We start from the raw sequence: 21,606 nt of genomic DNA on the forward strand, positions 1-21,606 counted from the left end.
TCCCTACTTTTTCAAAACCTTTCTGAGCTCCTACCTGGGCACCAGGTGCACGAGGTGTAATAAAGGGACCTCTGAAATACTCTCTGTAACAGCACCTTACAGCTGCCTTTCCCTCCTGGTGCTCAAACAGACTTGGGCACATCTAGCTGATCACTGTTCCGGCAAGATTGCCTCTTATTTTTAGTGGCTCCTGGCTGTTGAGCTTCCTTAGACAACCTGCCATTACATCTCAGGGTAACATTTTCTCTAATGCAATAGTCAATCCAGTCAACTCAGGTACCAACTAAAAGCTCACCACACAACTATTTTAAGTCATTCTCCTTTATGGCAAAAAAGTTCAATGTGGCCTCCCACCGAACTTTGAATGCCAACGAGAAAATATTCTACCACCCATGAAGCAACAGTTGATTCTTGTGGCTGTCATTTCTAAGTGACAGATGAAAATAACTTTAAGTGTAGATATTCCTAAAGAACAGAAGTTTCTTTTGTTGTTGTTAATAGTCAACTGAGGATATTTTTCCATTAATTTTTAGGGAAAGGGGAAGAGGGAATGACAGAGAAATATCGATGTGAGAGAAACACATACACACATCGATTGGTTGCCTCCTGCATGAGCCCTGACCAGGGCCAGGGCCAGGGAGGAGCCTGCAACCAAGGTATGTGCCCTTGACCAGAATCGAACCTGGATCCTTTGGTCTGCAGGCTGACGCTCTACCTGCTGAGCCAAACCAGCTAGGGCAAAAACAGTACATGTTTCTATTGCCATCCTGATGATGACAAAGTGCTCAACTTGATCAAATCACAAATATAAGAATGCAATAGTTCCTAAATTGCAAAGAAATTCAGCCCACATTCATTTTTTTAAAAATTCACAAATTAGGATTAAAATACTAATAATGTCTATATTTTTTACAAGCTAAAGAAAAGTGCAAAATCAAAGTGTTATTGGTAATAAGTGGGCTTTTAACTCTTTTTAGGAGCGTTAGAAGACTTTCTTCAGACAATGCAAGAGGGCAATTTTCCAGTCTTTCTTATTTAAGAACTGATTCTTAGCCAAATGATAATGTTCCTAATTCATTTAAATAAATTGTTACTTACCAGATTCTCTCAAAAAAATGACTTAAAGAGGCAATTTTCTAAATATCCAAGTAAGTGACTTAAGTCCAAACCGTGAGACTGTGGGGTACGATGAATGCATGATAAGCACAACCCATCACCACCATTCTTTAGCCCAACCCATTACACCTGCCCCCAGGCACCAAATTCATCCTATCCAGCAACTATGAAGGAAAAGCATAAAAGTTATTTTATTGAGAAAAACCTAAAATCTTTTGTTCCTTCTCATTGCATAAACAGGTTCATTCCTCCAGCACTCACCTCTGAAAAAGGTTCAGTAACAAGCTAACATTTCAGACAATCATCTAAGGTCCAGGATGGCTATGGAAAAAATGGCTCCCTACTCCCAATGCCACTCTTTACAAAGGAGAGCAGTAGAAAGACAGCAATGTTCTACACTGATTTCATTTCCCAGTTATATGGAGACTAGTAGTGTCCCCCCAACTAAGAATTAAAAATATAAATAAGGCCCTAGCCGCTTTAGCTCAGTGGATAGAGCGTCAGCCTGTGGACTGAAGGGTCCCATGTTCGATTCTGGTCAAGGGCACATGCCCGGGTTGAGGGCCTATCCCCAGTAGGGAGCATGCAGGAGGCAGCCAGTCAATGACTCTCTCTCATCATTGATGTTTCTATATCTCTCTCCCTCTCCCTTCCTCTCTGAAGTCAATAAAAATATATTTAAAAATAACATATATGTGGATTTATTTTCATTCACCTAACCATGGGAAATTTCTGAAAGCCTACTCCGTATCCTGTATAGGCTCGTACATATTAACGTTGAGAAGCCTATTAATCACTGTGTCTGCCCATCATTTCACTACTGAAGAGGGAAGCTGAGGGCTAGAATGCACCTCTGGCCACACAGCAAAAGTCAGTGACTAAACTGAAAAGGGAACCCCAGTTCACCTATTAGTCAGAGAAAGGCACACATACCAGGTCCATCTTTTTGTAACACAAAGAGTGCTTGATACTATAGGTATAACTACAGTTACAAACTCAAAATGGTACAGAATCCCTCTCCTTCTATCTTGAAAAGTGACCAAGAAGTTGGACCTAGCTAATTGGGTGATGCTGAAATCAAGACAAGCTTGTGGTCCAGGGACACTGGGCAGAAGACGGGTCCATGGTGCTGAATGACAGGTCAAGAAAGGAAACAGACTCATTCCTCATAGATTCAGTGAAGTGTGGGAAGGTGGTATTTGACAAGGGAACAGAACTTAGTAATGGAAAAACCTGAGATTAGGAAATATGGAGGGACACAAACTGGCATACACTTGGGGGTATCCTACGATATCTATCAGCTAGTAGCCAAGTCTGTTTCCTAGGTTGGGGGTGAGGGCATAGGTAGAGAAAACAATGGATGTATAGACATCATAGCTGTTAAGGAGAATATTAAACCAGGTATTCAAAGAACAAGAAACTTGGGAACAAAGTAGGTAATCAATTTTGGGAACACACGAAAACTGCAGTTTTCCATGAGGGCAAAAAAAGGTCAGGTCAGAAGAGCAACAACAGCAAGTCTTGTAGTGAGGGCTGGAGCTCTCTGAAATAAAGAGAGTGAACTGTTGGTTAAGCATTTACTTAAAATCAGTGATGACCTGGTTGGGGGGTGGGAGAGTTGGGGAGTAACTCCAGGCTCATAGTAGGTCTCTAATATTTGGCAGTTCTGTTCTCTCCCAAGACCAACAACTAGGTGGCAGCCCTTGAAAGCTTGGAGCACGCTCACAGAAGTAGTATGTGCCCCAGGCGATAAAAGATTAATGAAGCTAGTCAATCACATTACCTAAGGCACTTAGAAATGCCTAGATTGTTAGACAAATAATGGGAAAACTTTATATTCATACCCTTTCTCCACGTTCAACGAGATTCATATTCTAAAGGCCCCATTCACCCAAATACTAACTTTCCTTTGATAGCTTGACCAAAATGAAATTACAAAAACAAATGCTTGCTTCATTTCTTCTTGAGTTACATTACACAGGTCATCACGCCCTAGCAGGCTTGGTTCAGTAGATAGAGTGTCAGCCTGCAGACCAAAGGGTCCCAAGTTGGATTCCGGTCAAGGGCATGTACCTCTGTTGCAGGCTCCTCCCCCGCCCCGGCACATGTAGGGGGCAACAAATCGATGTGTTTCTCTCACAACAATATTTCTCTCTGTCTTTCCCTCTCTTCCACTCTCTCTAAAAATCAATGGGAAAATATCCTCTGGTGAGGATAAAAAAACAAACAAACATCATACAGGTAATCTCAATTAGAACTATCAAAGAAGGGGGACATTAACAAAGTACATCTCTGAATCAGAGCCTGGACATCACATCATAAAGTGTGAACATTTTGAAGAGTCCCAAGAAGTTCTCCCCTGTGGACACTATCTAAGGTCCTAAGGCTTCAGCACTGAGCATGGCTCCAGCACAAACCACTCATTAGAGGAGACACCAAATGATGGGGCTGTGCCTGTGAAATACACTTCCTGACACTGACACATGGCTTGGCACCATTTCTTCAGGGTGGCAAAGTCCTTGGGGCTTTACCAGGGAACATAGCCACATGGCGACCCAGGTCAGCGAAAGATGTGTTAGCACAATATGCCACAATGTGGCTTCAAATCTGAAACTCCTTCAAAGCATTATTCTTTGGTTGGCTACCTAGATGTCATCACAAGAACACACTCCATACAGAGTGGGGCAAAAGTAGGTGTACAGCTGTTCCTATAGAAAATTAGACAATAATTAATCAATAATAATATAAGAATAAACTGTTTCATGTAAACCAACTTTTGCCCCACCCTGTATTGTTCTTTAAACTACCTCTTCTTCTGAAGAAGCAGTGCATGTGTTAATCCAGTATGCTAATGTGTCACATTGTCTGTCATCCCCTTAGCCCAGTGGTTCTCAACCTTCCTAATGCCTTGACCCTTTAATACAGTTCCTCATGTTGTAGTGACCCCCAACCATAAAATTATTTTCATTGCTACTTCATAACTATAATTTTGCTACAGTAAACAATATGTAATTATATATGTGTTTTCCGATGGTCTTAGGTGACCCCTGTGAAAGGGTCATTCGACCCCCAAAGGTGTCGTGACCCACAGGTTGAGAACCGCTGCCTTAGCCCATGCTGCAGATATTCTGGGTTTATCTGTGTAGCGAGTGTCTGGAAATTCCAAGTGTGAAGCCACAAGCTACATAGCCTCTAGCTCAGCGGTTCTCAACCTGTGGGTCGCGACCTCTTTGGGGGTCGAACAACCCTTTCACAGGGGTCGCCTAAGACCATCGGAAAAACACATATATAATTACATATTGGTTTTATGATTAATCACTATGCTTTAATTATGTTCAATTTGGAACAATGAAAATACATCCTGCATATCAGATATTTACGTTACGATTCATAACAGTAGCAAAATTACAGTTATAAAGTAGCAACAAAAATAATTTTATGGTTGGGGGCCACCACACCATGAGGAACTGTATTAAAGGGCCGTGGCATGAGGAAGGTTGAGAACCACTGCTCTAGCTGATCGTAGGCAGTGATCACATCTCACCCTGGACACATTACTACTATAAACACAGGTCAACCCAACTGCAATTGTGGATGCAGTGAATATTGAACCTGATCCAAATTTTATCAGTCTTCTGGCCTCAATTCTCTATGCCCAGCTTCAAATGGATTGCACTGCCATTCTCATTACAGGGATGCAGTATTATTTTTACTGATTATTTAAGATGTGTTAGAGTTTTCTTCCTCATTAATTCTGGCTGATTTAAAAAAGAACATGTCTTTTCTAGAAATGTCACCAGTGAAATGCATCTAATTTTTTCTCTAATGTGGTATTTTCCCTGTCCATAAAACTTATTTGATTAGCAGTGCCATAGAAGCTAAAGCTTTTGTATGCAGGCACTCAAGCATAATTTAATCATTTTATTTAAGCATGAAAAATATTATTCTGAAAGCTCAGTTAGGTAAAAAAAAAATCTCTGATTCGTTTAAACTTACATTTACAGGTATATTAAAGGTGAAATAAATCACAGGATGCTCAGTATGCAAAGGAACAGTGTTAACTTTGTTATAATAGTCAGCAGTAAGTTAAAAAACGTGTTATTAGAAAATGTAAGGAATAACTATCTCATTTTAAATAACTGTATTTAAACAGGCTTTTTAAAAATAAATTTTGATTTGTCTGAAACCCCTTTTATAATACCCGATTTTCACCTATGGAAACCACTTTCATAGTCAAACAAGATGAGGTTCTAATTACATAATACCACTTATCTGCTGAGGATAAAAGTGCCAACAAATGAAAATGCACATTAGGCAAGAGATTGTCAAAAAAGAAAATTGTCTTTTTTTTTTCTTTTCTCTTTTTGTTTTTTGTTTTGTTGTGTGTGGTTTTTTTTTCTTCTTTTTTTTTAATAACCCACTCACTAACAAAAGACTGCAGTGGCTTCCAAATTATAGGTTGTTATTTTTAGTGGAAGTAGTTCAATATTCATATTGGAGCAGATGTGGCAGTTTAACAAAACAGCTCTTCAAATCCTGCACAAATTGAAAACAGGAAAACTGATTGCATTTTCTCTTATCACTTTCCTTTTCTGAATTGACACTTTTGGCCTTCTGAAAATTTACACATGGCTTTCATCTCAAAAGCACCTGCTGATCAAATAGAAACCTAACATTTTCATGAAAATGGTATAAAGGACTAGTTTTGTTCTAACCGCCGTAAAGGGCATCCGTTGCCTACTTGATGGCAAAAATTGCTGTGTATAAGGCCTGTGAATAACAGCTTTATATTTCCATTGCGGTTTCGAAAAAATATGTTATGTCTTTTTTGAGGTTTTTGCATATTCACTTTTTGTACAATTCACATTTCTTTGACTCAATGTCTGCCTAATACTTTGTTTTCTTATGCAGAGCCTCAGTAAGCGGACTGTATAAAAAAGTAGATTACACTAAGAAAATAAGGAATACTTCGAATTTATTTTCCCTGCCTCTGCTTCAACTATGCATATATTTATCTTTATACATGACTGCCTATGCACGCAGGTTGGAGCAAAAGTAGGTGGAGAGCTGTGGGTATGTGGAACACAGGGTTTACTCGTGTAATATTATTAATTAATTATTGCATTATTTTCCATAAGGACTGTAACCCTACTTTTGCCCCATTTCCACCCACCAAAAGCAAACAGGAAGCAAGCAGTCAAGTCAGTTCCTCTTTTGGAAGGAGCCTTACACAGCCTTTTATCAGATTGAGATTTGGCAGGTTCTGGGATGTCTGGCCGTCCTGGACTTGGACGTCACCCACACACACTCTGGTACACATCTCCATGGTGTGACCAACCACTGTACACACCCCCAGAGAAAGTAAAGGCCGATCTGGAAAATGGTTATTATACGGAAAATAGGCAAGATTGGTATCTAGGCTGCTTCTGAGATTTTTAAATAAAAGTGCTGCACACAGTTCTCTGCAACACCCAGTTCTGGGTGACATTAAAGATGCTCCAACAACGTGCTCCCTCTCTTGGTCTCTCAGCCCACAGAGCTCTGCCCCTTCGGAGAAATTCCAGGCTGTCCCTTAGGATTCTGCCCTGGGGGACAAGGTAACCTGAAGGCAGAAGTGGCACGCGGTAATGTATGTGCCACTCTGGCCAGTTGGTCTGTGAATCGCAGCGTTGCACCATGCTCACTGAGGCAACAACAAACCTGAAATGTCAATATGTTCAGTCAATGGAAGTGAAATAATGGGGCTCTATTGTCTTACCCAAAGGATTGTGCTGTCAACAAGAAAACATGCCCCCTAGCTTTAAACAAATTGTAATTAGGCTTTTAGAGACTGGATTGCATTTATCTAGGAAAATACCTATCTTGACAAGGGGTAAGAGGCAAAACAATCATTTTTTTTTCCCCATGTTCACCCATTTCGAGGACCTTCCAAAGTTGGTATTACAGTTTTAGGAAATACACTCATGAATCAATAAAACATTTTGTATTCTTCTTTTTAAAAACTAACTCCAAGGAAAAATGCCCAGGGTTCAAATCCAAAGTCCCAGTCTACCTAACAGGCTCAGAGTGACTTTTTTCTCTAGACCAAGTAGAAACAACACTAGAAAATCAACTAACGTCATATTAAAAGTAGGCTTTGTTAGCTTTTCTCGCTCACTCGAGTACGTTAGCACCGATTCATCACTCTTTCAAACCAAGTCACATAAAATCAGACACAAATGATCAACTCCCAAAGCCTGCACCTTTTTTCCTCAGTTTGCCAATCCTCCAAATAAGGGGTAAATGAAACTCCTGTTAAAATAGGGGGGGGGGGGGGAGGTTGCTGAGAAAGCAGGGGGTGGAGGGGAAGAGGAAATCAGACATTTAAGTCATTCAAATCCTGCCGAAGTTCTCTGGCCCTCCCTTGCCCTAGAAGACGGTCTCCCCTTAAAATAAAAATGAACTAATCAAGTTGTTAAGAAGCTTTTTTCTCTCCCCTCTTCATCCAAAGGCTTCGGTGTCCAGTCAATAAATAAGCCATTGTTCCCCCTTTTATAGAGTCTCTTTAAAGCTATTCAGGCTGGCAAACCTAAACCCAATTCAAGATAAGGCTCTCTGGTAATCTCACCTCGGCGTGTCCAGTCGGGATAGCAGAGGTGATGGGAGATAGCGGCCAGGCCAGGGCTGATGTCTCCTCGTCACCCATACAACAAAAGGCAGATTTCTCTTTCTCCCTCTGCTAATCTTGAAATGTAAATTCTCTCTGCCAGCTAAGAGGAGCGACAGATAACATGTTACATCTTCACTTCTCCTGGTCTTATCGACTTCTGAATCATTTGGAAAGGGAGCGAGGGAAAGAGAAAATCAGCCTCTCCGTGCTCCCCCCCCCCACCCCGCTCCTTCCCACCCCTCCCACCTCCCCGCTCGCCTCCCCTCCCTGTTCACTGAGATTACCTTCTGGCAAAGGAGCGCAAGAGAGGCAACGCAGCCCAGGCGGCACCCAGACCGTGGCTTTGTATTCATTAAACACACATCAGAGCTTATCAGAAGTAAAAGGCTTGTCAGGGTGGCACATTGTGTGTGAGTGAGTGTGTGCGCGCAGGAGGGAGCCGAGAGGAGCCAACATGCATCGGGGTGATTACAATATCAGCAGGGCCCAGATGGAGGCAGGAAAATAAACAGAGGGTGCATGTGAGACAGAGCAGGAGAGAGAGGAAAAGTAGGAGAGAGAGGGGAGAGACAGGCTGGAGGAGAGAGAAAAAAAACCCTGAAGGAATAAGGGGAGGGTTTCAGGCCCCAGGATGGTGCGGGGGGGGGGGGGGGGGGGAGGGGGGCCAGTAAGTAGGATGGAGGTACCCAAGGCCCGGTGAGAATGAACGGCGGGTGGTCTCCTGCATTCCCAAATCTGCCCCTAACCTGAGAGAAGGGGGGAGTCCAGGCTAGCAAACTCTATGTCTGCTCCTCGGCTAGCCCACGGTCATTTTGGAGGTTCTGTCGAGGTCAGAGGGTGAGTGTATCAATGACATATTTGCCTTCTTACCTCCATCCAAATAGCCACAGTTTGTAAAACAAACCTAGTTGAGTGCTCAGCGCGATTACACAGCCTTCCAGACCAACCTCAAGTGGGAGTTCTTGCCTCTTTCTTTGCTGACCCCAATACCCCTAAATTACTTACATGCGCGCGCACACACACATCCCCCCATGACAGGGACAGACACAGGCAAGACACTGAACCTCTCTGCTTTAATGCATCCCAGCACAGGACGTGTGTAGCGAGTATTCCTGTGATGAGAAGGAGCACTTAGGATTGGTGGCTACAGGTGACTCCTGGAGACATCTGCTCCACCTCCAGATACTGTTGGGGAGGAGGGTCCTTATGTGTACATCTCGCAACACAGATGCTCGGGGTGGGAATTTGCAATGGAGGCAACGAGTCCCTGCCTGAGCTGCCTCCCAGCTCTTCACCCACCCAGGGCCCAAGAACCCGCCAGAGACCAAGCAGGGCCAAGGCTTGCCCATCAGACCAGAGTTCATCCTCCACCGCATCAGGGTGAGGAAGGAGACACATCTGGTCAGCCCCGTAGCAGCCCCTTTTCACTTGTAAAGGCACCCATCAGACCATCTGAACACCTGATCACATCCTTAATGGAGTGCAGATAATGCAGCAAAAAGGTTACTTCAGCCCTAACGGGTGTGGCTCAGTGGATAGAGTGTCAACCTGTGGACTGAAGGGTCTTGGGTTCAATTCCGGTCAAGGGCACATGCCCGGGTTTTTCAGGCTCAATCCCAGTAGGGGGCGTGCAGGAGGCAGCCAATCAACGATTCTGTCTCATCATTGATGTTTCTATCTCTCTCTCCCTCTCCCTTCCTCTCTGAAACCCATAAAAATATATTAATTAGAAAAAGGTTACTTTATTGGTGGGGGGTGGGGCGTATGTGGAGGTGTTAAGAAGCTCTCGCTGCAGTAGGAAGTGTGAGTTCAGAATGAAATAGCCAGTAAACTGCAGAACTGCTCATGGCACACAGTGACGCTTGGGGTTATAACACACGGGGTGTGTGGTGTCTCCATACAAAGGGACAGAAATGGTAGGGCTGAGAGGAGGACGGCCAGTGAGTAGAGAAAGAAAAAAACAACATACATGAGCAAGAGCGTGGCCTCACAGAGGAGACAAATTTGAAGAAGTCCTTGAGAAAATGAGGTGAAGCATGGTCAACCCAAACACAGTGTTATGTGTAGTGGATCTTCCCTCCCCTTCCCACTCCCCCCCGCCCCCACCCGCTTCACCATGCTCCCCCCACCTCCGACAAATGAATCACGGGAAATTTGATAGGTAAGGCACAGTGAAACAAACTGGGCACAGCTGGGGGAAGGGCGTGTGTGAAAAATCTTTGCAATGAAGGCCAGGTACAAGGGGGTCTGCCACAACCCTCCAGTAACCCAACAACCTGGGCAACCTCGTGGTATCACCGAGATGAGTAAAAGGTGATACTTCTCCAAAAAATCCGCAGAAAGTGGGCAGGTTCAGTAGTTAGAGAGGGCGCGAGGGTAGGAAGTGAATCATCTGGCAGGTACATTCCCTAATGAGTGAGCTCTACATGGGCTACTCTGTCATTCTCCCGTGTTTTAAATTTAATAACAGATTCCTGGATATCATTTCAGCTCTTATAAAAGGTGACCTCTCACATTTTCCCTAGTTGTTATACAAAACTGCATTCAGAGTAACCAAATCCAACCACACATACTTTCCCCTTTATTATGTTTCAGTAGATCAATTTGGACACAGACTACATGCAAATGCCTGTAAATCGAATGCAACTCTAGGAAGAAAAAAAAAAATACAATTTACAAATGTCCAGTGAATTTTCCATTACATGTTCTTTAAAAAAATGCTATTAAAAAAAGAAAAGAAAAACCCATGCAGTACTTGCAAACTCAGAAAGGGCTTACATATTTTTCTTTTAAAAGCATCTAAACACTTAAGACATGAAGAAAGGTGTGCAAAAACCGATTTGCCAATGTTCTTATTTTGTAAGAGGTGCAGTATTTCTATTACAACCTTGTTTGTTCATTGACTTTTGACTCACAGTTACAGAAAAGATCAACCAATTCTCAAATGGGAAGAATCCATGACTCTCTTCCAAAGCAAATACTTTGCTGCAAAGCTTTCCATTTTTAAAAAAGCAATATAACAATCAAGAGCTATAATCACAGAATAAGTGTCCAGCAGAAAGTGGTTTCTATAATCACAGCTGTCTTAAGGTCCAGGCTGGTGACTAGAAATCTTAATTGCAACTAGTTCTCATCTTAATAATAGGGTGCCTTCCTATAAAAGCAAGAAGTCCATCTGCCCCAGGCAGATAAGTTTTGAAGCATTAATTCAGATAAAAATCTAGCATTTTCTTTCTTTCTTTGAGTATGTGAATTCTAGTGTGCTATAATGTGAGAATTCCAGCATATGACCATTACAGCATAATATCTCATTGCTCAGCTTGTCATTATTTCATTTGTAATTCTTATGTTAATTATGTTCATAATTACTATAAACAGATGTGGTAGACATCCATGTGACCTTTTATTGAGGAATGCATTCCTCACTCATTTTACTTTAATTCCTCATTTATGTGAAACTGAACTACAGAAAAAAAAAAAAGGCTTTCTAATTTTCGGATGTTTTATGTACATAAGTTAATACAGAACCTAAACCTTCTACATCATCTCCATTTCAAAATATTAGACTGTTCTTAACACGTAAGCAGCTTCATAGCACATTTTTAACTTGCACGCTGAACCTCCCTGCTCCTCACTAAATTGCTGCTGTGGATGTCAAACAAAGGCTAGCATCCATCTTTAAGTGGCTTGTCTTTTTTTTTTTTTTTTTTTTTTTTAATATCAAAGGTTAATGCAGCAGAATTGTGCTTCGAAACCAAGTGCCTAGCAGCTACGTAGCGATTTATTCACTCATAACTCAACCATCACCCTCTTTACATAAAACACATTTACAATAAAATCAGTATGGATTTCATTAGCTGAAAACCTCCTCGAATTTCATTTCTTTGGCCCTAATCTATAATTAGTGTGGACAGACAGGTGCAAACCCTTCCCTTCCACAGATGGCTACTGGAAATGGTGCAAAGTAGCTCCTTCTGTTTAAACAACACAGAGATAACCTGCTCTGTCTTATCACTCACAATTACCTCCATTAAACTGAACTAATGTTTGCTTTAATAAAATGCTCACTGTTCTTTAAACATTATTTAGGAACTCTTATATTAATGGGTGTAAAAAAAAAAAAGTGGGGTTGGAAGGTATCTCTTTAGATAATAACTTATGCTGAATAAAATGTCCCCAGGAATAGTTCACAAAGGTGTTCGTTGACTTAACAGTTATTTTGCATAAATAGGGTTCACTATGATATTTTTTAAAGGCATTTTAGTGATAAGCACTTTAACAAGTCAAGTGGGAGGAAACGTAACATTTTCCTGAGGTTTTGAAGGATGAAACATTTCATTTTCTTCTTACAGATTTTAACTTGTTATTCAAGTATCTAACTGAAAATGCTAGATTCTTTTCAAAAGATACTTATGTCAACCTAATCTTATGTGTTTATTTAACTTCTTCTAGATTATTCTGAAAGTTGTATGAGTTCATCATTTTAAGGTACATTTTAAGGTACATGAACTATGGATGTGAGTGTACTGTGTAATAAATAAGCACATGGTTAAAAATAAATCCACTCCATAATAAATAACTTCTGGAAAGCCAGACACTACTTCTTCCTTCTTCTGTTAACAATAAAGTCTATGGAACACTATATGGTTAATAAGCTGCATGTAAAACAAAGAAGTTCAAATGCCCAAACAGCAACAAATAAATATCTTTTCTCACTGAACTTATGTAACTTACGGTAACAGACTCCAGTAAAATGCAACTGACGCGCTTTTTTTCACATGCAAATCCTGCAGGTGCCAATTTTTCAGACTGCTTTTCTATGAAGGGCTATGTTGCCTGCCTAAAACCTCAATGAAGAAGGCTTTGCATTCAGTGCCTGTCAGCTGATGTGAACATCAAAGAAGTGAGAAACAGGATTTGACAGTGAAGAATGTCCTGAACTGACAACCACTGCCCAGTATTCCTATTAGAAGCATTGCTTTCTCGTGATCCCTTTTCAATGGGGGGGGGGGGGGGTGTTTTGTTTTCTGCTAAGATTCTATTTCACAATAAAATCAATAATAATGATACTTTACATTTGTGTAGTTCTCTGCCAATTTTGAAGTGCTCTTTTATCTGCAAATATTTAGACGAGCATCCTCAATGAGACAACTCATCATCAAATACCAGCATCAAGAGCAATATTTTACTTTACTTTAGAAAGGGAAAACTGTAAAAAGATTAAAAAGCTGCTGTCCTGTAGCTGCAAAATATACTATCCTACTACTTCCAGCAACTTGCAATTAATGGTACAGTTTGCATTGGATGGCAAGTAGAATGCTTATTAGAAAGGCCCTTTAAGGATCATTTTAAAAATCAAATTATTAGCAGGTGTTAGTGGGCCACAGATTATTTTAGATCTGAGCCTGGCCACTGGAGAAACCACATAGTCAAATTCTCCCACTCAATACTTAGCTTTTCAAATACGGTGACTGCTGTTTAAATGATATGCAATAAATATATGCTTAAAACAAAGACTTTGAATATAAAGACGTTCCCTTAGCATAATCTTAAAGTCACTTTTCATACACTCAAAATAAGCCTGACTCCCTTTTTTTTGGAATTTTGTCTTTTGAAAGAATAAACCAAGGAAATACCCAATGCTCAATGCAGCCCATGAAAAGAAATGATAGACTTCAACTTCCTCCACATCCATTCTAGCTGCAAAAACAACCTGGGTCAAACTGAGGTTCCACGATTAATATTGGGTAAGACTGTCAGACCTCCCTTTAAAAATAGCAATCAGTAAAATAAAAGGAAGGGAAAAAAATCAGACAGCCTTATCTATGTTATCTGAAAGCCCCCAGGATGTGAAAACTAGACTACCTTTTACAGGGAAAGAAGCGGGGAGGGAAATCAGAATTTGCCTGTGTTTGTACACCTCACAGCTGACACATAAACACCCAGGTTGGGGCTACTCTGGGTTAAGAAACAATGGAGTTTGCCAACGTGTTTCCTAAGGAACTGGGTGACGGGAGGAACTGGGCACAACAGAATCTCCCATGGCCAAGGCAAAACGCTGCCATCAACTAAAAGGAGGCTCCCGACACTAACAAACCATTTATCACAGAGAAGCCAGTCAATTTGTATTCTAGTGAGTGTGGGCTCGCTGGGCACAGACCCAGTTCCACTCTGTCCTAGGCAAAGGGAGGGGGGGATGATGATAAAAGCCACTGAACGCACTTAAAAACGTTACAGATGTTTTAAAGGAGACCCGGAGGGGCGAAGCCCTGTAAAACAGATCTCAGTTCACGGAGAAGGTAGAAAAGAAAATGCTTTGGTCAGCAACCCGGCCTTTATCGGGGGATAAATCAATTTGCAGCAGCTGCGGACAGCCATTCATATACAGACCCCGGGCAGATTAATTAAGGGAAGGCAAGTTAAAAATTCAGGGGGGCTCCGAGCAACATGAAGCACATGAAGTTGGTCTGGGGTGGCCTCTCCCTGGCCTTGGGGACTCGTCTGCCACGGGGGATACTAGCTGTTCCTGAAAGCCTCGTTTTACAGACTCGCTCAGCAGGCAGCAGCCGGGCCCCTGGGGGCGCGTTGGGAGTGGAGGTGCCCCGTCTTGAAGGAAAGCTATGCTCCGAAGATGTCTCCATCATGCTTTGCAAGGAATAAGGAGACCCAGGACTGCAAGGTTCCCCTGCCGAATCCTCCGCACTGAAAGGCGCGCGGGGGTGGGGTGGGAGGGCAGTTAATTTTAGCAACCACCTCGATTCGCATCCTGCTTCCCATCATCACAGTCCTCCAACTTTCCCAAGGGTTGCCCACCCTTTCCAAGGAAAAAAATAATAATAATTTAAGCGCCGGTGCCGAGATGACCGCATTGGATTGAGGCGTCCGGACCAGCGACAGGTCCGCCCGGGCGCGGGGTCTGGGTGCGCCATCCACCCAGTCCTCCGGGCTCGCAGTGGGAGCGGGGGGCGGCGGGGCCCCGCGCGCTCCTCCCCGGGTTCAGCGGCTCAGCCGGACGAGTTTCTGGAAATCAAAACAATCCCCCCGGACGAGGCTCCCCGCCCGGGCTCCTCGGGGCGGGAGCTGCAGAACCCCGGGCTCCAGCTCCAGCTCCGGCTCCGGAGAGGTGGGTGGGCACCGCCTCCGGGCTGGCACCGGGAACACCCCCGGGGCCGGGGCGGCGGGGCCCCGAGGGCGCAGAGGTCGGGCGGGAGCGACGCTGCCCCCCGGCCCCTCGGGGAAGCCCGCAGGTCGGGAGGTGCTCGGGTCCGGGCTGCCTTCCGCCCCCCGAAGGGCTCACGACCCTAAAAGCCTGGGAGCAACAAGGTGAAGTTCCCCGACCAGCGCAGGCGCCTCCGCGCCGCCGCCAGGACCACGACCCTAGTCGCAGCCGGGTCTCAAAGTTAAGACTCGCTCTCCTGCTCCTAGAGCCAAGTTTTCCACCGCCTAAACGAGCCTTTCCCTTCCCAGATGTAAAAACAAACAAACGCAAAAAAAAAAAAAAAAAAAAAAAGCCACGATGCGGGTTTAGGGCCACCTGCCAAAACGCACCATGGGCGCCCTGTCCAGTTGCTTGGCCGGCGCTGGGGGGACTGGGGGGACCACGAGTCATCGTCCTGCTCACACAGCGTGAGTGACCGCGGAGAGAGAAGCGAAATTCTTCCTGAAAGGCCGTCGGGAAACCTGAGAGTGCAAATCGCATCCTTGGCTGCCCCGTGAAGTTCAGTGTCATCGCAGACCGAGTGGCCGGCGCTGTTCCTCTTGCCCCCGCCGCGTAGTCCGACCCGAGCGGAGCGGCCAGCCCAGCCCAGCCCAGCTGCGGGCTCCGGGCCGAGTCCCCCCACGCCGCGGCCCCCCCACGCCGCGGCCCCCCCACGCCGCGGCCGGCCATCGGAATCCGGGGAGCGATGGCCCGGGGCCCGGCCCCGCCGCCCGCCGCCCGCGGGCACTTACACTGCACAGGGCCGGAGAGTCCCACCATCCGCCACGGCTCCCGAGCTGCCAATAAAACTTCCCGTCGTCTCGGCCGGCCGGCGGGGCGCGGCGCCGCCTCCCTCCCGAGGCCGCCGCACCCGCGGCCACTGGCCCCCGCGCGCTCGCCGGGAGGCCGCCCGGTCCCGCCGCCGAGCGCCCGCGGCCGCCGGTCCCGCGCACGGCGAGCTGCGGTGCCCGAGCCCGGGGTCTGGACGTCCGCCAAGGCCGCCTCCACGCAGCGCCCCAGGCTGGCGGGGCTCCGCACCGCGCGCGCCCCCCTCGCGCCCTCCCTCCGCCTCGCGGCGGCGGCAGACGCAGGCGATGCGGGGCGCGGGGCTCGCCACGGTCCCCGGCGGCGTCCGCGCCGGCCTCGCCCGCCCTGGCTCACGCTCGCGGCCGGCGCCGCATTTATCTGCGGGGCGGCCGGGCGCCGGCGGGGAGCGGGCACCGCGCGCGCTGCGCGGGGAGCGCCCACCCCAGCCCCGCCGCGCGCGCCCGCGCCCTGGGCGCCGTCACCGCACTCGGGGGAGGCGGCGGCGCGGCCGCGACCGGGTGCCGGCAGGAGCGCTCCCGGCGGGGCGCGGGGCGGCGGAGGTGGAGGTGGGAGACAGCTGTGGCGGGCGGGGGTCACGGAGGTCAAGTATATGTTAACAATGGCAGTCCCGGCTGGCGGCGGCGGGCGGCCTCCCTCCCGGCCTCGCCCTCTCGCGTGCGGGCTGGGCGGCGGGCGGGCGGGCGGTCCCTGAAGACACCTCCCCAGGCCGCCTGCGCCCCGGCCGGGCGCCCGGCAGTCACCCCAGACGAGCGCTCGCCCCGGCCATCTGGACCCGAGCGCTGCCGGCCGCCCTGCCGGTGGCCCTGGCTGGAGGGGCAGCTCCGCTAGGCAGCCAGGCTCGCTGAGATCTCCTCTCTAATCCCCTTCTGTTAGCTGATTTAGACTATTTGCTTTCGCATTAGATAATAGCCTTGGAGAAAACAGTTATTTTTTTTTCCCCCTTTGTTTTTCTACTTCTCCCCTAGACTACCGCGAAGAGGGGCCTCTTGCTAGCTGACGTTTTTTTTGTTGGATGTGTTCCCCTCCCCCACACGTGAATATCAATACTTCAGAAGGGGGGCGTCCCCAGAGGACAAGATAGGGTGAAAGAATTCCAGATATTTCCAGAGTAAATAATCTCAGAGTGAACAGGACTGATAATTTGTTTAGACAGAGTAAAAAAAAAAAAGTACTTAAATGATAATGAAAATATTAACATGTAAGTCAACTATGATCAGATCATGGCTTGCAATGAGGAAAATGGCATCTTCGAAAATGATGGAATGGTGCCACTGCTACAAACGTTATTATATTTGGTACAACAATTTGAAATCCTGCTCTAAACCCTGTTTTTTTCCCAACTGGCCTCAATCAGTGCAAAATATCCTGTGTACATGTTTCCAAATCTTGTCTTTACAAAGGAAAAAATACTTAAGGCAGGGTCAGAGTTGGCCTTATACAGTGGGAACCAATGAGACGGTCCTGGATTTTAATTTTAAAAATGGCTCTTCAAATATTTCATATCCCTTCCCCCATCCTTGTAACCCCAGCTGGAGCTTCCAATTCTGAAGTCTTTTCATACTCCACTAATTTTTAGCAATTCATTTCCAGAAAATACTCATTGTACATTCTTCCCTCTCCTTGGGACATTTGACTAATGAATTATAATGGATTGGATTAATGAATTGTAATGTTAAATCTTGGTATTTGATATTATGATGCAGTTAATTTGAATCTCAAATCTTATCAAGTTGTACATTCTGTAGCAGTGTCTGCATGTACAGCTCATTTTTTTCTATCCTTGCAAATCTTAGTATCAATAATCTTCAAACATAAAATTGTATGTACACTACTGTAACTCCATTGTGTAGGAAATTGTGTCAAAGCACCTTATTATTTTTTTTTTTTAGAGAAAAATATTTTTATATTTTATTATCCTGTTACTTGTACTATTTTCTCTGTCCCCCAAATTCAAAACCAGTAATTTGGGTTCTGGAACTACACATTTATCCTTACTTAAAATTAATAAACTGTTATCTAAATCAGGAGTGATTCTTTTCAAATAATGTTACTTCTAAAATCATTTTAAAATGTAGAATTAAAGTAAGTCAACAAATTTTAGGATGTGATAAACAGGGGGAGAAACAAAATATACATATCCTGCCACATTTTTCTTGTAAATTGCACCAATGTAATTATATTAGAAACATTAAACTTCAAAATCAATGTTATGTAACTTGGGGGAAATCAAAACAGTTTAACACTTCTAGGCTATATTCACAACAACAGGGCATGTATTTTATAAGATTCTACAAATCTTCCAGGATCTTCCCTTTTGCCAGTCATACTTCTGGAAAAAATAATATTCATTGTTCTAGTTATACTTCCTTTTTTAAAAATATGGTAATGTTTTCTACTCAATTTGGCTTTACATCAGGTAGAATATGCCACTAAATCTGAGACTTTTGTAAAAAATTGATTTTATTTGGGAGAGAGAGGGAGAGAGAGATTTCAGTTTGTTGTTCCACTTATTTATCCATTCATTGGTTGACTCTTGTATGTGCCCAGACTTGGAATCAAACCCACAACTTTGCCTTATCAGGATGACACACTGACCAACTGAGCTACCTGGCAGGGCTCAGATTTTTTTTTTTTTTATTTTAATAACAGCAGTTAAAGAACTTGACTCCACTTGTTTCCACTTCCTTTAAAGGCCTGTGTTGCACAAAACATAGAATGTAGTTTTCTGTAGGGTTTTTTTTCTTGTATTATGTTCTAACTTCTTTATACAAATAATAACCATGTATATGGACCAACTGAAGCATGAGGTGAATCTTGAACTGCAAAGTCTAGGAAAATAAAACATTAAATGAAAAGGGAGGAGCTCATTGATAGGTGTTGTGGAAGGGTGTGAATTACCTGAAAACAGCACAAGTCCACAAAATATTTGGATATCATAGCCTTGAGGTGGGAAATACACACCACATAACATTCATAACACAATAAACTATTAATAGATACTTTTTATAAAACTAATCTTAAGGGGACAGGGGTCAGTATTAAGTTATTTTATCTGCCACTCACAAGAGAGATCAGGTTTCCTAGTTTCAAGACTACTTAGTTTGCTGAGCCAAAAAAAGTAATAATGATCTTAAAAATAAATTGTAAAAAGGGGAGGTTGTTTAGAAAAAAATAGGCACCTACTCACCCTAATGAAACCATTAAATTGAAAAATAAAGTAATACAATGTTAAACTGTAATAAACCCTTACCAGCAATTTTCTTTTCCTCACAAGTTAGAAGACTTTTTTTTTCCACATCATTAAATTTTTCATTATTGTGAAGGTACCAGGGTCTTTCAACTTACAGGTTTACTTTTTCAGTAATGTTGCCTAAGAATGGTTTGTTTTTTCCCCTTAAACCAATCCTTTAAAAAAGCAGAGATCATTCAATACAAATTTTAGATGAGTATTTATTACCTCTTTGGAGAAGTGTGACCTCTCCCCAAAAGGAATCCCTATCCAACATATTAATAGGTACTTAATTAGCACCTTTAAAATTCCAGATCTTAAAGTTTAAGTGACTCCCAAGCTGTGATTTTCTATACCTTGAAAAAGTTGTCCTGTTCACGTAGGTTGATGAAAATCCTTAATAACCAGGTTACTTATTTTTAACCAAAAAAATTATTTGTTTTATTTGTGAAAAAAAAAAAAGGATGGAAAACAAAAAGAATGGCAAACAATAATTATGTTTTCATAAATTTAGAACTTCTCCACTATTTGCAATTTCTCTTCCTTTGGCTGGGCAATTTTTTGTAGTTTACTTTTGGAGCTTTGCAAGAACAAGTTTTATTCCAAATCTTTGCAATTTTGTTATTTAACTTGCTTAAGGATTCAGACTACAAGTAAAAGAATAAATTACAGAGATCTTTTTATTTTATTCTATAGTAGAAAAAAATAGGCACCTACTCACCCTAATGAAACCATTAAATTGAAAAATACAGTAATATAATGTTAAACTGTAACAAACCCTTACCAGCAATTTTCACATATATTTAGCACACATTCAAGGTATGGTATAATGCATTATCTCTTAGAGACTTTTAAAATAAGATAATAAACAGATTTTAAATGAAAAAATGTATAAGTTAAACTAAAAATGGCTCTCGCTATCTGTGCCAATAATTTGATCAGATTGGTCTGATTTAGCTTCAAGCCTGCAGACAATGAGTTTAATTTTCATTTATGATCTCTAGGTGTTCAGATAATCATGTGTGTTTTCCTGTAGTACTTTAAATCCAGTCTGCATCCAAAAAGCCAAAGTCACAGAATTTCAGTTACTTATTTAATTTGCAAAAGGAATTGTTAAAGTTTGGAATGTTTTACAAAATAATTCATAGTAATGTTTCTTCAAATGAAGAGTTTTACTTCTTAAGTATTTAAATATTTCTATTTGTCAGACGTTAACACATTAAACTGCAGGAATGTGTTTAGTGAAAAATAGAAAACACACACATGATTGCATGTCATACATATAAAAGTGTTTTTATATGCACAACTCTCTGTAATCTATAAATTATCTCCTGTGATGGTTTATAGCTAATCCATGAAAAATAATGATGCCAAATAAAAATATTATTCATGTTTCTAATTTAAATTCACTATTTCCCACCTCTATTTTTGAAAGTTGATTATTTAAATACTATAAATCAGAATAAAATCATATAACACCCTTCCCTCACTGAAATTCTATACTTTTATTTTCTATTGAATGTGCCCAGAGGTTATGTTTCCTTTTACACTGTATTTTTTTTAAAATATATTTTTATTGATTTTTTCAGAGAGGAAGGGAGAGGAAGAGCAAGATGGAAACGTCAATGATGAGAGGGAATCATTGACTGGCTGCCTCCTGCACACCCCCCACTGGGGATCGAGCCTGCAACCTGGGCATGTGCCCTGACCAGGAATTGAACCGTGACCTCCTGGTTCATAGGTCGATGCTCAACTACTGAACCATGCCAGCTGGGCTACACTGTATTTTTTTATTGGTGGTTATTCTGTCTATATAATTCTCAATTAGGTGCATATTAGTGTGGTGCAAGTGTACAAAAGACAGGAGTCTTTGTTTTGTTCACTGAACAGTGCTAGGCACATATGACTGGTATGTGCTCAATATTTGTTGAACGATGAGTAAAAAAGATTAGGATGCTACAGGAGTTAGATATCTTCTCTTATCTACATAAGTCAAAACACCACCAACTTCTTTTTTACTGAATTACTAAGAAACCTATGATTTTAACACGACCAATTTTTTAAATGAAACAAATGTGGGCAACCAAAGAAAAGGTTCTTCTGTGTTGCTTTATATGTGCAGTTCAATGCTTCTTGAAATAATGGTCAATTTGATGTGAAAAAAATATATACATTCTTATGTGTTTTTGTTTTAACTGTTTATAAGATTATTTTAGATTCTACGACAGACTATAATGTTTCTGAAATTTCCGTTTATTTAATAAGCTAAATTTTTTTCTTAAAAAAATACTATGGAATGAAACTTGAACCTAGGGGGATCTTAGAGATAAGTAATTCTTTCCTTCTAATCATCTACAGTAGTTGAACTGTGTATTCTTCAGTACACTCATCAATATGCAGTAAAAATTCATAAGCTGTTTCATTTGGAGCATGTTCTTATTATTTCCTTTCATTATTATCTCATCGATGGTTTCTATAATCCATATTGTTTAATGGTGATTATACTCCCCTAGTAATCACTTTTATTTGGAAATTCATGCCTTGGTTATGCAGAATAAATGTATCCATGTTCACACTGAACCCACC

At 42.8% G+C, this 21,606-nt stretch overlaps 1 protein-coding gene across 1 annotated transcript in view; it reads right to left on the reverse strand.

Annotated features, from left to right (window-relative positions):
- Positions 1-15,985, reverse strand: part of RUNX1T1 (RUNX1 partner transcriptional co-repressor 1) — a 153,499-nt gene extending 137,514 nt beyond the window's left edge. The window contains exon 1 of the mRNA XM_036337784.1: positions 15,716-15,985. Coding sequence (XP_036193677.1) covers positions 15,716-15,743 — 28 coding nt within the window. The 5' untranslated portion in view covers positions 15,744-15,985. The remainder of the gene's footprint in view (positions 1-15,715) is intronic.
- Between the last annotated feature and the right edge of the window lie 5,621 nt (positions 15,986-21,606).

This window comes from Myotis myotis, unplaced genomic scaffold, assembly GCF_014108235.1.
Source record: "Myotis myotis isolate mMyoMyo1 unplaced genomic scaffold, mMyoMyo1.p scaffold_m19_p_16, whole genome shotgun sequence".
Classification (NCBI taxonomy): Eukaryota; Metazoa; Chordata; class Mammalia; order Chiroptera; family Vespertilionidae; genus Myotis; species Myotis myotis.